Here is a 14042-nt window from a genome sequence, read left to right on the forward strand (position 1 = left end):
GATACGTTCTTTCAATTCTTGCCCAGGTCACTGGGCCAGGCCTGGGCCCTCTTTTGGGTTTCAGTTCTCCCATCTTTATAATGAGTTAATGGCTTTCCCCTCTCAGAGCACCGAAGTGTGGTTTCAAATGATATGGCACGCCACGCTGACACCTTACACGCAGGTGTGCCTGTTAACATGCCTCGGCCCATGGCCTCCCCCAGGAGCCGGATGTCCAGCCCATCACAGCTGCTACCCAGCTTTGACATTTTGTAACCCAAGTATTTGCTGCAAAATTTGGAAGCAAACCTGTCCAATGCAACTCTCCACACAGACAACTGCAGAACTGTGGTCTGTGCTGCGCACTCATCACCAGAAAAGTTTCTCAGAATTTTATTCTTTAGCCAAGGGCAGTGGAACCTCCAGCCTCTTTTTGAGGGGAGAATCATGTTAAATGCTTCTGGTAAGCCTACTTTTAAAAGAAAAACACAATAGCGATAAAATCCTGGTTGGTAATTCCCTAAGCGTCTCACTAGCTACATGTGCAAGGTCAAGCCAACATTTTACATAGTGAACGCACAAGAAAGGTTTGGCCTATAAGGTCATCTGGAAGGGTCCAATTACTTTTCCAGTCTCCCCTTCTATTCCTTTATTTATTTGTGGTGCTGGGGATTGAACCCAGGGCTTTGTGCATGCAAGGCAAGCACTCTACCAATTGCACTATATCCCCAGCCCCTATTCCTTCTTTCTTTCTCCTTTAGTCAAATCTGCCTGTTTTTCTAGAAACTTCCCTGAAAGTATGCCACTTAGAGGCACCACCTCTCCAGTATCTGCACTACACTAACCCACCTGGATGGATCTCTTGTCCTTAGGTCCTAGTAAGTAAAGGGTAACTCCTGTACTAATGTCTTCTCTTCCCTTTCTCTTCTTTTGGTTACTATGAGCACCAAGGGCTGGTCATCTCTGTAATCCAATCCCTCTCCCTTCTGCCCAGCCAATGAGTCTGGCACATCCTAAGTACATGGTAGTTATGAAGATTTGCAAAGTGGAAGTTAAGGACTCAAGGTTGAGAAAGTCATACAGTTTAAACCAGAAATCAAACTCAATTTTTTTTTTGCAAAAAAATAAACATTTTAAAACACACGAGACCTAAAATTTAAAAGTACAAAATTTGTGGACTTCATAAAGACTATGTAACTTTTCTTAGTTATAAATTCCATTTAGATTTTAATCTTCCAGTTTTTTAAAATTTTTCGATATTTATTTTTTTTAGTTTCGGCGGACACAACATCTTTGTTTGTACGTCGTGCTGAGGATTGAACCCGGGCCGCACGCATGCCAGGCGAGCGCACTACCGCTTGAGCCACATCCCCAGCCCTTTCACACTGTTTTTACATGCATACCAATAAATACAGCTAAGATTTATTAAAATAACCCTCAAAATTTCCATGAAAAACTTTTAGTAAGACAATGCAGTCACACATTTAGTGAAACTAAATGGTTGAATCACCACTGGAATCAGACTACCTCTCCCCCCCAAATCCCCTTGAGTTCATCAAGAGAAAATTTCCACCTTCTGGTAAAGCCATGCTGACCTCAGGCAGGCCGTCCTCTCCTGGGGGAGGCTTTTCACATTGTTTCTTCTCAGCACGCCTGTCTTAGTAACAAACCATGTTCTGTTCACCCGTCAGTCAAACACCATCTGTGTCACAGCCTTGGTGTAAAGCCCATTTTGTCCTCTAGACCTTCCTGTCAGTGAGGGTCACAGAACCTCAGTGCTGCAACAGTCTTCATAAGCCATTTGGTCACACCCCTTCAATCTTAGACTGGGAGGGAACCCAGAGGCCAACACAAGGTCACACAGAAATAAGTTAGCCTTAACTAGAATCCAGATCTCTTAGGACTCCAATGAAGCCTTTTTCTTTAAATCATTCTCTGTTCATGGATTACTCAAACCTAAAATTATTTCAGGGGCCCCAGAACATTCAATTCCAAACATTAATTTTCTTTTGGTGGTGTGGCGGGGTGTGCCAGAGATTGAACTCTGGGCACTTGACCACTGAGCCACATCCTCAGCTCTATTTTGTATTTTATTTAGAGACAGGGTCTCACTGAGTTGCTTAGAGCCTTACTAAGTTGCTGAGGCTGGCTCTGAAATCACGATCCTCCTGCCTCAGCCTCCTGAGCTGCTGGGATTATAAGCATGGGCCACCATATCTGGTCCATTATTATTTTTCTAGGGTTGGGGATCGAATTCTGGGCCTTGCATGTGCTGGGCAAGTGTTCTATCACTGAGCTACACACCTAAGCCCTGACCATTTATGTTTTTTAAAGGCTATCTTGGCCAGACATGGTGAAGCACAGGAGGCCAAGACAGGAGGATCATCAGCATTAGCAAGGGACTAAGCAACTCTGTGAAACCCTGTCTCTAAATAAAGTACAAAATAGGGCTGGGGATATGACTCAGTGGTTGAGTGCCCCTGAGTTTAAACCCTGGTACCAAAAAAGAAAAATAAAAGACTATCTCATTTACTCCCACAGTCATCAAGGATGAAGATTAAGATGCTCAAAGCATATATATTACACACACACACACACACACACACACAAGCACTCTACCAACTGAGCTATATCCCCAGCCCCTATTCCTTTTTTCTTTCTCCTTCTTATATATAATGTAAAGAAAAAAGGCTTCATCAATATATATGTGTGTGTGTGTATATATACACTTGTGCAGTTGTCCATCAACAACCACTCATTTAACAATATCAAAAATTACCCTGTTTAGTGTGTTTTAACATGAGCTTACAATTATAGCCCAATTTAAAAATGTAAGCATACAACTAGGCTTTACCAAAGAATAATGTGTTTATTTCACTTAAAGTCTTAAAAATACTTTTTTCCTGGGCAGTTGTCACACAAAATGACCTAACGTGGTGGTGGTGGTGGTGGTGGGTGGTCATTAAAAAAAAAAAAAGTCATTAAAATGAAGAGTATAGAAAAACAGACCCAAAATGTTAAGATTTTATTTACAAAGCTTTTTTGTTGTACAGAAAGTAAAAATGCTGTTACAATCTCAGTGTGACTGGTAGCCACGGACAGTTGACTCACCAATCACAGCTATCCATGCTACAGCAAGAGTCTTACACAAAAAACCTAACAATGCTTACAATTTTGTTGGGGCAAAGTCCCCAAGCTTGGTGGTGGATTACCAAGAGGGACTAAAAGGAGGAAGGCGGAATGTCACAGGAACTATTCTTTGGCTCTTTGGGTGGGTGGGCGTCCTGGGGTTTGTATCACAGCTACCTTTTTTTTTTTGTCTTTTTTAAACAGCTATCAAATCCATGAGCAGTCCAACCAATACTGAACAGTTCTGTTTTGCAGTGTATCTGGGGTCTTAATCATCTTCTCCTTCATCATCTGTTTCTCTCTTCCTCTTTTCACCTTTCCCGCTTTCTTCCTCCTCTGTACAACAATAAAAAGTGACTTTCAGACCAGTGGAAAGGCATTTGCCTAGGATATTGCTGCTAATGGAGGCAATTTGTTGTTGTAAGACTAAGAAAGATGTAAATTGGACCAGACTAACAGGTTATTGATTAAGAGGCATTAATTTAAAGGAAATTTGTAGACCACAGAACCAAGATGGGCAAAATGCAGCAGCACCTCTACCCATACAGCAAAGCTAACCTAAATTTTTTCAACTTTGTTTTTTTCCCCAAGTTATTTCTATATTTTTTTTCCTTCCAGTTCTGGAGACTGAACCCAGGGGTGCTCGTCCACTGAGCTACGTTTCCAGCCATTTATATTTTATTTTGGGACAAGGCCTCACCAAATTGCCCAGGTTATCCTTGAACTTGACATTCTCTTGCCTCCTTCTCCCAAGTCACTGGGATTACAGGTGTGCACCACCACACCCAGCTCAAATATTTCTCTTTTCTTAATTTCTTGGTTCTAATAATCTAAAAATTATTAATATGCATAGCAAAGACTCAGGAGTTAGCAAGCCTGTTTTTCAGACATGCTCATTTATAAGCAACCTTGGACAAAAAACTTAACCTCTTAAGCCTATTTCCTTTTTATAAGAGGGGCAATGATATTGATATGAATGTGTCATTCTGAGAATTAAATAAGATACCATAGAAGGTACTCCAGCATGGAACTTGCATAAGACTAACAACAGCAAATTAAAATTATTTTTTAGTCTCAGCTACTCAGGAGGCTGAGACAGAAGGATGCCTTGAACCCAAGAGTGCAGGCCAGGCTAAGTAAAGCAGCAAAAGCCTGTCTCAAAACCAACTAATAAAAACTCATGACTATTTTAATGAAATTAACTAAATCTATTTAAATCATGTCCCCGAAAGTTCCTTGAAGGCAGTGAGCACGTCCTACCCAATGTCATATTCAGTGTGAAGTTTAATCCAATGCTCGGCACAGGGCAGGTGCTGAGCAAGACTGAACAAACGGAAAGCACGGCAACAACTTAGCTGAGACCTCAATCACAAACGGATCTGCACTGTTCCTTCCTCTCCTCTTTCTCTCTGCAGTACTAGGGACTAAAGCCAGGGACGCTCTGTAGCTGAGTGTGATCCCCACTTTTCAAAAAAACTTGACCTTTTAACCAATTGCTGAGGCTGGCCTTGAACTTGTCATTTTCCTCAGTCTCAAGTATCTGGAATTACAGGTGTGTCTGGCTGAGAACCAGTACTTTCAATCAGTACTAAATAAGTAACAGCCACTTCATTCATATTGGTTGAGGGAAAAGGAGGAAAACTGACAAAACTGGAAAGGTGGCTATTTATACATCTTGAAAAATTATGATCCAATTATGAATAATCCTTTTTTAATGAAAGAACTCCTAACACAGAAAACTCTTATGCTTAGCAGCAGTAAGCCAAATAATGGTGCCTAAAAACATTTAAAAGCATGTTTTCATCTAATTTTTAGTTGAGGACCAAAATGCATGCCTCAGACCCACCTTCATCCTCATCCTCATCCTCGTCTTCTTCATCTTCATCTACTTCTCCATCATGCCCAAATTCTTCTTCCTAAAGCATGGTAAACAATATGACATTAGATTGACAAACTGATGAGACTTTGCAAATAAACATAACAATACGTCACAGAGAAAACCATAATGTTATTTTTATCTACTCTGCTGTACTGAGATCTGGTTTTACTTAAATGAGTTTAATTTAAAATATTTTTCTTAAAAAATAATTAGTAGTCAAAAATAAGCAGTTTATATGCCAGAGATGTTTTCATTAGTATATAACTTAAAACAGAAAATTTAAGAAATGGTTTTAAAATTTTGAGTTTCAAAGCAGGTTTCGTGCTAGGGATGAGAGCAGAGCCTCACATGGTGGGCAAGTACTCCGCCACGGAGCTGCATGTGTCGCGCCACTAACACTCTCATTCTCACACGGTGCTTGCTTCAAGTTCTTAAGTCATCATAAACCTAGGACTTCACAGAAATGCTTTACTTTCACAAGAGCATGCTGACTGATGAAAACTCATTTTTCTGCCTATTTTCAAACTTCCTTGAGGGTCAAAGCTAAGCCACTCTTTTGTCCTGTCCTTCTACAGAGTCCTCAGGACACTGTATTACTGTCCCATAAACGAGACCACCTGCTTTTTTAGGGCGGGACCACAGTCCTATTTAACTCGGCTCTGACTTTTTACCACAGTAGGCATGCAATATGTTTACTTAATTAAACCAAATTTAAGATGTTTGGACTTGGTAAACATATACTTCCATCAATACAACAAAGGAGCCCACATACTATCAATTCTCAGTGTTTCATCTTTCCATTCTGCTGAATACTCAACCCGTTCCTTCTTCCAGTCAAAGGGCCAAAATTTACCCCGCAGGGTCAAACACCATGCCTAATTAGCAATCAGTAGGCACTGCATTTAGTATTTAAAGAGGGACAAGAGCTGAATTAGTCACATTATTTGTTTACGCAGGAGGCCTTTTCCTAGTCTTTCTTCTTAACCCCACCTTTGCCTTCAGGACAAAGTGAAGCAGGGCAGGAAACAGATGCATGGACTAACCTCCCCGCTGACCTCATCTTCATCTTCTTCCCCCTCTACATCTTCGTCTTCATCTTCATCTTCTTCTTCATCAAACTCTTCCTCCTCACCATCCTCATCCTCCTCATCTTCTTCATCTTCTCCTTCTGAAAACAGTCCAAAATGGCGTTAATAAGATACCTTGCTGCTCCATGGGTGCTCCTATAGACACACGGGCACCACAGGGTGGCCCACAGGATGTCAGTGCAGCCAAGCACTTGTCCACTGTCAGAAAAGGCTTGCAGCCACCATCTGTCCACCAGGTGCTACAGCTCAGCCTTTTGTTTCAAGTCCAGAGGCTCAAAAGTCCTGGTAAACTGATGTATACAACTCTTACTGATGAAACAGTACAACTAGGATTTGCTATAAAACACAGGAGGGGAACATAAGTAGGGGTATATGTTTATAAGAGAAGATACAACCAATCATTGGTAAAGCTGAGTGTTAGGAACACAGGGATTTGTCTTAATGTTATTTGTACCTTTGTTAATGAGGGAGGGATGTTCTACCATTAAGCTACATCCTAACCCTTTTGGAGACAGGGGCTTGCTAAGTAGCCCAGGATGGCCTCAAACATGTGATCCTCCTGCCCCAGCCTCCCACGTAGCTGGGATAGGTGTGTACTACCATGTCCACCTGATACCTGTAATTTTCTACCATAAAGTTTTTTTGTTTTGTTTTTAAAAGCAATCTCTTGGGTAATGATACCTTAGAGCCACCTTCTCCAATCAGGAACCACCTCCTGTCCTATCCTCTGGTTACAAGGTAACCTGGTTACCCGTACCTCCACACCAGTGCTGCCCTTTAATACAATGCAGCTCCCATCTTCGGGGTCCCAGAGCTCACATGCTCCCTGCCTCCTGCAGGCTCTGCCCTTTCTTCCCTGCTTGCCCGGCTCTGACCAGCCCCCAAGTCTCAGTTCCATCACTTCTGCCAGGAGGAGACCTCCAAACCCCAGGCTACAGGCTCTCAGTGGTACTTCTCCATCACACCTCACTTGTAACTATTATTTCTCGATTATCAATTTAAAAATTTTCCTTAGCATTAGCAGGCAGTAAGATCCAAGTGGAAGGTAATCACGTCTTCTGTTTTTGGAACCACTCCGCAATGTCTGGCACACAGAAAGTACTCAAATATTTTCTGCCTGGCAGGGGGTACAGCTCAGTGGTAGAGCACATCCTTATTATAAGCATGCTTGAGGCTGGGAGTTCAGTCCTCAGTTCCCTACCAGCACCTTTTTTTTTTTTTTTTTTAAGAGAAAGAGAGAGAGAGAGAGAATTTTAATATTTATTTTTAGTTTTCAGTGGACACAACATCTTCGTTTGTATGTGGTGCTGAGGATCGAACCCAGGCCGCACGCATGCCAGGCAAGCACGCTACCACTTGAGCCACATCCCCAGCCCCTACCAGCATCTTTGAAATTTGTAGCCTGACTGATCTTTGCTCTGAGTAACTACCATCCACTCACCTAGTTTCCTTTACAAGCACCTGCAAGTATGACTGACCCACCAGTTCAAGGTGAACTTAGATAACAAGAAACACCAATGTTTTTAAGAAACCTGCCGTGAAAGGACATAAATATTTGAAACAAAGCAAAATGCCCTACTCTGTCCATTTACCACCTTGTATGCCATTAACTTTTGCTTATCTCAATCTGTTATAAAACAAAACTATAAAAATGATTCCAGATCCTATGCCAAACTTGCACCCAAAGCTGTCTGATGTTTTTCCTCCTCCTCCATTTTATTAACTACTCTGTCTTGTGAATTGGGGTGGGGGTTACTGGGGATTGAACCCTGGGGAGCTTAACCTCTGAGCCACACCCCCAGCCCTTTTCATTTTTTTTTTTCTTTTTTAATTTTGAAACAGGGTCTGAGTTACTGAGGCTGGCTTTGAACTTGCGATCCTCCTGCCTCAGCTTACCAAGCCACTGGGGTTACAGACAAAGTGCCACTGCACCCAGCTTGTCCTGTGACTTTTAAAGATATTTTTAAAAAATGTTTAAAATATAATAGCATAAACTCCAGAAACATCAGAATTCTGAGACCAAATTTTCTTCCTTCATGCTGACTGGTGTAAAAACAAATACCTCTACCACCTGAAGGTGAGAAATTTTTTACTCCTGAGAGTAAAATCTTTTACTCCTCTAAGTGCACAAGTCAGAGTACAAGGAAAATACAAGCAAATCAGGAGGGATATTTTGGGTAGAATATATAATAATTCTTAAAGATACGTGGAATGCAAAAACTCTGATGCCAAAAATATTGAAAAGTATGTTTTAACTCTACATTGTGAACACAGATTATTTTCCTTATTAGTAGAAAGGGGAATTTATCACAGGTACATTTAAAATCATTACCTTCTTAAACTCTAGTCGGCAAAGGCAAGAAAGTTATTTTATTTTTATTTGGGCTATAAAATACAGGTACAGAGTACCCACCAAATGCCAGCCCCTACAGATAAGTTGAGGTCACCAGATGTAGAGCCCACTCACCTTCATCCTCCTCCTCTTCATCCACACCATCCACCTCTGCATCTGAGTCGGGGGCTTCTCCGTCTTCTCGATCATAGCCATCCAGGTAGGTCAGCTGGGGCAGGAGCCTGAACACACTCTCTCGGTAATCATTCAGATTAGTGACTTCACAGTTAAATAGATCCAGGCTCTTCAGACAATCCAACTTTTTCTGAAGGAAAGGATCAAAGAACACAACTCCTAAACTTTATCTGAAGAGGTAAAATTCTAGGCTCTCAATCGGCTGCTACCCACTCACTCTTCTACATAAGAAAAAAAATTATCAAGCCCCACGCCACCTTTATATTAGTATACTAGGCTCAGTCCCTCCTTTCCTACAACCATTCTCTCAAAACTCTGTCTTTTTCAGCATTTAGTCTAAAGAAATATAAATTTGAAGTAAGTTTTAAAAACAGATATTGTCATAGCATGAAACAATCGGAGTCTAATAAACTTAGTTCAAACCTTAACACAGGGAAACATTCAAAGATTTATGAGATAAAAATCCTCGATCTCAAGGTGCTTAAAATTCTACTTGGGGACAGAATATAATAAAGTATGAGGTTTAGCAATGCAGAATTTTCAGGGAAGACAAGAGTTAATAAACGGGGGAAGGTTGGGGAGGAAGGCGACTCAAGAGTTCAAATTTCAGAAATACAGAGACATATTACACCTTTCTTCTTTTTAAAGTTTTGGAGAAAAGATTGACATGATAACCAGACTTTTCTGATGTAAAATTCTTGATTTTGCCATACCTTGAATTTTGCTACAGTACTTTACGTTTTTGGAACCATCCATTTCATATATCTAAAACAGCTAAGATCTAAAACTTGGCCCATAGTTTTTCTGAGTAGCCAAAGTGAGTAAGAAAAATATCCCATGCATTTTACTGAATCTTCATTTGTTATATTGTAACAGTGCACAAGTATTTCAATCCCAGGTCTGTTAAATTTCAATTATGGGTGAATTAAGAAATTGAAGGCAGAGGTACTATTTACAGGTAAGTCAGGAGACAGCAACAGGAAGTGACAGCAAACCCTCCTAAGTGAGAGAAGAGGGAGCTGTAAATAAAAAGCAAACACAAAAATATATTGTAGTACCCAGTTTGGTGCTTTCAAAACAGGGCAATAAGCCTGGAGTACATTTAACTATATAGTTTCACAAATATCAACTTTTAACGTTTTAAGTCAAAAGAAAAGACTTGGTATTGTCTAAGAAATTTATATTAAAGAGTGCTAAACAAACATTAAGAGGGCATCTGCATGAAATAAGCTCTTAAAAAGTTGATATTAAAAGGCATTGATGCTTTACTTGGAAAGCTAGTACTACATTCACAAGGACCTGGGAAGAAATGCAGACAAAACAAAAACTTGTTTTCAGGATTTGAGGAATCCTTGCAATTTCTGGGGAGATATAAAGTGATTTGAAAATCTGCTTTAGAGCAAGGGTTAGCAAACCACAGATCACTAGCAAATTCTGGCTCACCACCGGTTTTTGTAAAATAAAGTTTCCTTGGAACGTAGCCACATTTATTCATGTATTATGCCTGGTTCCTTCTGTGCTACAACGGCAGAGGTGAGCAGTGTGACAGGGACTATGTGGTCCACAAAACCTCCTGTACTGATTGTCCAGCCCCTTAGAGGATAGAGCTACTGACCTGAACATCAAGGACTTTCATGTCCCTGATTAGGAAGACACTCCCATGCTGGGCTTACTCTCAGAGCAGCCTTAAGAACTAAAAGCCAGGGAGGACTTTACAGAGCAGGGTCACAGCCATGGGCAAGTGGTGTACCCCTCAAACATAAATGTACAACAATTTCAGAGTTTGTGGATCAAATAATGTGCTTATATAAGCCAGCCCTGCTATCTTAAGAAAGCTATCCCTGGCCTTTCTAGTCCTCAGGAGAGCTGCTTTTGTATTGAGTAGCTTTCAGATTAGGTTTCATGCTGGGCAGGCCCTGACCTCCAGAAGCCAGGTATGACTTCTTCCCAGAGGGGAAAACTGCTGCAATGCCCCCCAGACAAATAACCAGTATATACCAGCTTTCACTTCTCCCAGTCTGACTCTACATCAGCTAAGACACAACCATAAATAAATAGCTCCCCCAAAGAGGTTTATTCTAAAAATTCTTTAAAGGAATGAGCCATTTACATCTCAAAATTATTTCCTAGGAATGTGTGCATAAAAAAAAACATACAATACATCCTCTGATATTTATCTAATGCTCTGCAATGTTCAAGCTCTTCTAGTTTTGTTGACTACTTCATACACAGGGCCACTAAAGGCTCTTGTTTCCAAGATTTTTGGCTACTCCTGGCAAAGCACCTGTCATCAAATACTCTGGACATGCCAAAAAGTATGCTAGAAAAATGCAATGAAAGCAAGTAAATAACAATAAATACCAAATAACTCTAGTACTCTAGCTAGAATTGTTTAAAGTAGCAAAATTGTGTTTTAAGGCCCAACACGCAAAAAACACACAAATTATTAGGATCCCAATGTAATGTGTAAATACTGCTAAAAAAATTCACAACTCTATGATACTAGAAATTTGTCTTAAGCTAACAGGCTAGCCATAATAAACAGTAAACATTTTATTAACAATAATTTTGCTTGCCTTCTTAGAATTTAGAAGGGCTTTGGGGGATGGTTTGGATGGCCCAGGTCTCTTAAAAAAGGTGTCCAAGGACGTTTGAATTGATGCCTTCTTTGTCTCTCGATTAATGTCCCTGTAGCAAGCAGAGGCATTCACAATCATTTCATTGACTGTAAGAACTGGGCTCAACGTAGTGTTCACAATGTATGTGGTTAATGAGGATGAGGATGGTGTTTTTCCCACTGAAGAACACTTGCAGAAGTCAAATGAACCCAACATATCCCCCCTTTGCCTTTTCCACAGATTTGCTTTCTTACAAATTAGAACCTCAGGAGATCAACCTAGCACCCCCAAGAATCTGAATACCAAGTATAGTAAGAACAGTGGGAGCTCAGTTTTTCCAAATAGTCCTGGTATGGAACACTGTGGCTCTGCCATAAAGCATGTGACTCTGGACAAAAAATTCAGCCTCACCCAAGATTTAGCTTCCTCAATGTAAAACAAGAGCCATGCTATTTTTACCTATTTTAGAAGTGTTTTTTTTTTTTTTTTTGACCAATTACTAATACATGCATACCCAGTATAGTGCATGGTGCGGGCATAGCAGATCTTTCTCTTCCTTCACTGTCCTGGGGGATTGAGACTATCATAGCCACTTTAACAAAGCTCTCATACATTCCAGACCAGATCAGAACACTCAGGCAAATAACTCCCACACAATATTTGCTTCCACTCTGCATCTGTGTGCTGGAACACTGACACAGGCTTCTGATAATCAAAGAGGACTCAGGTTGCCATGAGAATTAGGCAGCAGCCAGTCATCTAGCATGGGAGGTACTGCCTAGTACTCTGCTGAAAAGGGGGTAAGGAGGCTCTTCCTATACTCATAGTGAGCCAGAATTGAGAAGTCTGTCATTAATCAATAGCCAAAAAAGCTTAGGGTAGCCAATCTCATGGGGCGGGCGGGCCGGGGGGGGGGGGGGTTGCATTTAATTTACTGCTCCTATCAGAATTCTCAACTCAGCTGGCTATGGAATAAACTTAGGTAGAAAGAGAAGCAGTTGCCAAGGGCAGTGGCAAGTCCAGTGAACCTGGATTTGAATCATGCCTCTGCCATTTACCCCTAGCAACTACTTAATCTCTCTAACTCAGTTTCCTCATCTCTAAAGGACATTCCTGCTTCTGAGTTACACCATGATTTGATGGGCAAATGTGAATGTCCTTGGATACATCAAAATTCATTATACCACTGCTTAACAACAGGGGTTGGTTTGGAGGGGAAAAATAAAAACTAGTAGAAACGAGAGCAAGAGTATCTGGATATATCTGTAACAAAAAAAGGGGCAAAATCTGCAGAACGAGGGTGAGAAATAGGCTTTCAACATTTATGAGAAATATAAGCTCTTAAATACATCCTATGTAATGAAATGTAAAAATAAAGAGACTTGGTAAAAGGTAATTAAATCTGTACTGTAGCAGAGTCTTAATTATTGACTGGGAGGGAAAAGACCCTCTAACTGTGGCAGTAAATCCTCTTCATTAAAAGAAGCCACAATTTAACTGTCTTCCCCTGAATTATCCAGAGTATTCTTCACAAATTGCTATCAGAACAAATAAAGAGACAATGTCTTATTCTCCTGGCTTCTGTTCTTCTGGATCCTGAAAGATAGCTCTGATCTGCTGGCACAGCCCGCTGTGGGGCTGCCCCTCACGGGCATTAACCCTGCCTCCAGCAGCTCTTTTTTGCCCATCACAACCTCCACTCAGACTGAGTTTGCAACTAGACAGTTTTCCAAACAACAAAATGAAATAAACACATTTCCGGACTTTATCCTTCCATCCTCTAGGGAAGGCAGGTATACTGTCTTCCCTGCTTCATCAACGAGGAAAGTGGGACGAGAGAAAAGCCATTTGCCTAAGGTCACACAGCAATTCTATAACTCCAGTGGCACTTAAACGTAGCTTTCCATAACTTAATCCCCATCTGTAATAATAAGGAAAACCTCAGGGTTTCCATGCAAAACTTTAGGCAACAGAGATCCAGTATAGTACAAAATCGAGAAGTAGAAGATCTAACACTTGATTGCCCTTGATTGTTTCATCTACAATTTCGATTGCCACTCAATATTCTATTATAATAAGCCTAGAATAACTTGGCCAGTCTCTGGGGAAAATATTAAGAAACATGTTTGAGGCTTCTAAGTATGATTTTTTAAAAGGACAAAAAAAAACAAAAAAAAAACAAAAAAAAACACATAGGATACACTCAATTAGGCTCTGATCTTTAAAACTGGGATCCTACAGAAAGTAAAAGGCCATCACTTTATTGATCAATTATTCTTCCCAATCATTCCCTCCCACTATAAATATGAAAATGAAATGACTAGTAATTCCCAGTTTCTAAATTCTCAATTACTTACCAAAGGTTCCAAGGTGCTGATGTCTTTCAGTTTATTTCCACTTAAATTTAGATGTGTGAGATTTGGAAGTTTTTCTGCTAACATATCCAGACCTCCATAGATTCTATTGTCACTGAGCTCAAGCTGCAAAAGAAATTGCAAACAATACACACAAGTACACATCAAGAAACACATATCATAGGCCGGCACAGTACCACATGCCTGTAATCCCAACGGCTCAGGAGGCTAAGACAGGAAGACTGAAAGTTCAAAGCCAGCCTCAGCAACTTAGCAAGGCCCTGGGCAACTTAGTGAGACGCTGTCTCAAAATAAAAAGTAAAAAGGGGTGGGGATGTGGCTCAGTGGTTGAGCACCCTTGGTTTCAATCCCTGGTACAAAAACAAAAACACAAAACACAACAAACCAAACAACAACCAAAAAACCCCCACATTATTAATGTTTTTTGGGGGAGGGGGGGTGGGAGGG

General features: G+C 40.7%; 1 protein-coding gene across 1 annotated transcript in view; it reads right to left on the reverse strand.

Annotated features, from left to right (window-relative positions):
• Nucleotides 1-2989: 2989 nt before the first annotated feature.
• Nucleotides 2990-14042, reverse strand: part of Anp32b (acidic nuclear phosphoprotein 32 family member B) — a 16150-nt gene continuing 5097 nt past the window's right edge. Inside the window, exons 3-7 of the mRNA XM_048783317.1 lie at nucleotides 13578-13700; nucleotides 8543-8732; nucleotides 6031-6155; nucleotides 4955-5024; nucleotides 2990-3444 (exon numbers count right to left, since the gene is read on the reverse strand). Coding sequence (XP_048639274.1) covers nucleotides 3377-3444; nucleotides 4955-5024; nucleotides 6031-6155; nucleotides 8543-8732; nucleotides 13578-13700 — 576 coding nt within the window. The 3' untranslated portion in view covers nucleotides 2990-3376. The remainder of the gene's footprint in view (nucleotides 3445-4954; nucleotides 5025-6030; nucleotides 6156-8542; nucleotides 8733-13577; nucleotides 13701-14042) is intronic.

The sequence above is a fragment of the Marmota marmota genome, unplaced genomic scaffold (assembly GCF_001458135.2).
Source record: "Marmota marmota marmota unplaced genomic scaffold, marMar, whole genome shotgun sequence".
NCBI lineage: Eukaryota > Metazoa > Chordata > Mammalia > Rodentia > Sciuridae > Marmota > Marmota marmota.